We start from the raw sequence: 3,395 nt of genomic DNA, 5'->3' as shown, positions 1-3,395 counted from the left end.
CAGCTGTAGTTACCACATGTAATATAGTTTCACAGAAAATGGACAAGGGGGGCGGGGCCACCTGTCAAATTAAGTTTGATGAAAGGTGGTATATCCTTTCTCTCTGATGCTCACTCACTCTGTAACAGTCGAGAGTTTGAAGGCAGAAGTTAACTAGAGCTACTTTAATGCTTTGGATTAACAGAAACACACAATAGATGACCAGATCTCAAGATGAACAGAGAAAGGAGAAAAATGGAAATTCAGAGGAGGGTTGGAGACAGAGGACAGTGGGCCAGTAAAACAGAATATATTCTGGTTGTTGCAGGAAATGTGGTTGGCCTGGGCAATGTGTGGAGATTTCCTTATCTCTGTTATAAGTATGGTGGAGGTGAATATTATAAACCGCAACTGATTTTTATTGAAAGATGAGTGAAGGTTTGTGCTTTAATTTGGCCATCATGAGAATGCTTGTTTGTGTATTTATTACAGGTGCCTTTCTGATTCCATATTGTCTGTTTGCTGTGGTTTGTGGGATACCTCTGTTCCTACTGGAGACTGCAAGTGGTCAGTACACCCAGGAAGGATTCATCACCTGCTGGAGGAAATTGTGTCCACTGGCACAAGGTGAGATGTGTGTTCAACTAAAATCTAAGAGCCGGGGTCTGTTGGAGGCTTCTTCCGTTAAAGGGAGTTTTTCCTCCTGGCTGTCACCAAGTGCTGCTCAATGGATATTTGTTGGGATCTTCCTCTATGAACTAAAATGAAAAACTAACAAGAGAAAAGGCTTATGACACTTTATCACAGACTCAAGGTCCAGGTTCAAAACAAATAAAAGCAATAAAAGAACAGTTTAAAAACAAAACAATAAAAACAGAAAATACATAAAAAACGAGAGCACAAGAACACCAATAAAACTACTGTCCCTTTAAAAGAGAAAAGGCCTCAGTGACACTTTGAATTTACATTATACTCTCAAAAGACAAGAACTGAGGATTTGTTCTTTTGTTTTTCAGAAATTGGATACGGATATTTCATGATGAAACTTTATGACTTTAGCTACATTATAATCCAAGTCTGGGCCGTCTTCTATCTGGTGTTCTCGTTCAGATCTATCTGGTTTGTTCCCCAACCCAGCTAACTGTCTTGGTCTTCAGAGTTTAAACTCATCAGATCTGACTAAAAATCAGACCATCACCACTTCTGCTGCAACTGAGTTCTGGGAGTAAGTTTAAGTAATATGGAATTTTATTTGCTCTGTCAATCTTTCACTTTTTATGCAGGACAATGAGTCCACACTCTGTTTTCTCTACATCACTGGAAAAAAAAATTGGTATAAAGATGTTTTTGGTTTATCCCAGAACATCATCAAATATTTAGCACAAGATGTGGAAGAAGTACAAATACAAAGTTCTTTTTACAGTGGCCCTGAAGGTTTAGCAGTAACATACCGTAGGACAAAACAAGCAGTAAAATCACACATGAGAAAATGAATTTGACAACATATATGGAGCATTTTTAAAAGTTGGCAAAGTGACAAAATGCAACCAGATAATCTATATTGGAAAATTAGGAAAACCTTTTTAATATTTCGAAACATGTTTAATGCTTGATTTAGATGTTATTACTGATATTTTCTGTTAACCTCTCCTTAGTCTTTTCTTGATTACTAGTCTACCAGTTTAAATAATTGTAAGTATACAGTAATGGCAGAATAATATAAACAGAATGTAATAGAAAACTGACTGTTAACTCAGTTTCATCAAGTAAATTAAAGGGGTTTTCAGTTAGTTTTTTTCTTTTTTTTACTATTTAATGGTTCTGGATGTGTTTACTCACCCTGCAGCCTATTTGCATGCATGTGAATGTGTGTGATAAAGATGTTTATTTCTCTTTCTGGTGGTTGATTTTATTGCATTTTCTTAAGATGCAGGGCAATGAACTCTCAAGGCAGCTAACTTTAGTGTAGTAGTTTTTGTCCTTTGTCATTTTTGCCTTTATTTGAAAGTTGGCAGCAAAAGTAAAAAAGAAATAGTCTCGGACAAATGTTGAACTTTGAAAATTACATTGATTTTTCTTTTTATACTGACAAAACTCTAGAGTTGTTTTCTCAATGGCTATGAACTGAGCAGGAGTGGCTTAGCATGTGATCAAAATTTCTTTATGTTTGATGCATGAACAGTATCCAGCAGTCTGTCAGAGTTAACATAGGTTAAAATCTGTCAAATCTAGATGACTCTGGTATTGTACTCATTTGCCAATTTTCCCTCCTCTTCAGGCGTCGTGTGTTGGGAATGTCTGGAGGCATTGAGGAACTAGGCAGTGTTCGATGGGAGCTAGCTCTGTGTCTTCTGATCAGCTGGGTGTTCTGCTACTTCAGTATTTGGAAAGGTGTCAGATCTTCTGGAAAGGTCAGTGGAAGTGTTTTAGAAATTTTAAAAGGTATTGTTCACTGTAACCATTATTAAAAGTCATCTAAAATTCTCTTGTCTTTTAAAGGTAGCATATTTCACAGCCACGTTCCCCTACGTGATGCTCCTGATACTTCTCATCAGGGGCCTGACTCTTCCTGGAGCTGGGGAAGGAATCTACTTCTACCTGTATCCAGAATTAGAGCACCTAGCTAACCTGGAGGTGACCAGTTTGATATTAACTTTAATTACTCAGATATAACTACAGACGAGCACCATTTAAACTGTGATTGAAGTTTATCTTTATATTATTTTGCTTTTAGGGGCTTTTATGATATGTGTTCAGTTTAGACTATTAGTACAAAAATGTGCATGAGCCCTTAGTCCAGCTAGCTGTGCACAGTGTGGCTCAGTGATAGGTCAACACATTTAACATAAATACTAGCCTTCAATAGGAATGCTGATCCAACTCTTGACATATTTGAATATGCTTTGATAATGTTACGGGTCCGGTCTAGGGGTCAGACCCGTACAGAATATTCTGCATAAACAGGAAAAATGATGAGGCAGTAGGCCGCGTGCTTCTATTCGGTGCAGCTTCGTTCCGAGAATGAGGAAACTGCGCCAGACTCTCAGAGACAGGCCCAGACCCAAAGCACAACTCGTATACTGCCCCCAAGTGGCGCACCCCAAAACTAAAGATTGTTGCTTAAAAGTAACAGGGAAATATTGTTAACCCCTAAAATAAAATGTATGCAGTGCGTTCTGTGCTTAAGTATTCCCAATTGTAATTCTTAAAATAAAAAACATTATAAAATAACAAAAATGTGACCATACATTTTGTGTGTGTCACAATAACAACACTTAGGTATAAATTCAACAAGAGTTACTGCTTCATGGTTGCATGCCTCCATCATCCAGTCAAATTTATAGGAATGGGACAAAAAAAAAATCCCCCTGAAGTCATTCTTGACATACTGCATTCACAGGAATGGGACAAATGTG

General features: G+C 37.6%; 2 protein-coding genes across 2 annotated transcripts; both read left to right on the top strand.

Moving 5' to 3' along the window:
• Positions 1-41: 41 nt before the first annotated feature.
• On the top strand, positions 42-1,081 carry LOC109953819 (sodium- and chloride-dependent betaine transporter-like; the record flags this gene model as incomplete). The annotated part of the gene is made up of 3 exons (XM_020589276.1): positions 42-370; positions 472-606; positions 996-1,081. Coding segments are annotated over exons 1-3 (378 nt in total), but the record flags the coding sequence as incomplete, so codon positions are not given.
• Positions 1,082-1,102: 21 nt separating this feature from the next.
• LOC109953820 (sodium- and chloride-dependent GABA transporter 2-like) lies at positions 1,103-2,739 on the top strand. The gene is made up of 3 exons (XM_020589278.1): positions 1,103-1,204; positions 2,258-2,390; positions 2,479-2,739. Exons 2-3 carry the CDS (start codon positions 2,274-2,276, stop codon positions 2,650-2,652), a joined length of 291 nt encoding a protein of 96 aa, XP_020444934.1. The 5' UTR covers positions 1,103-1,204; positions 2,258-2,273; the 3' UTR covers positions 2,653-2,739.
• The last annotated feature ends 656 nt before the right edge of the window (positions 2,740-3,395 follow it).

This window comes from Monopterus albus, unplaced genomic scaffold (assembly GCF_001952655.1).
Source record: "Monopterus albus unplaced genomic scaffold, M_albus_1.0 scaffold1482.1, whole genome shotgun sequence".
NCBI lineage: Eukaryota > Metazoa > Chordata > Actinopteri > Synbranchiformes > Synbranchidae > Monopterus > Monopterus albus.
Note: the sequence above shows the minus strand (reverse complement) of the source record. Positions and strands in the feature narration are given on the sequence as shown.

What these genes read in the sequence shown, in the direction of transcription:
- LOC109953820 (XM_020589278.1), top strand. Translation starts at nt 2,274, where the DNA reads ATGTCTGGAGGCATTGAGGAACTAGGCAGTGTTCGATGGGAGCTAGCT. An exon ending in GTGTCAGATCTTCTGGAAAG is followed by an intron (nt 2,391 to 2,478) that starts GTCAGTGGAAGT and finishes TGTCTTTTAAAG; the next exon opens with GTAGCATATTTCACAGCCAC.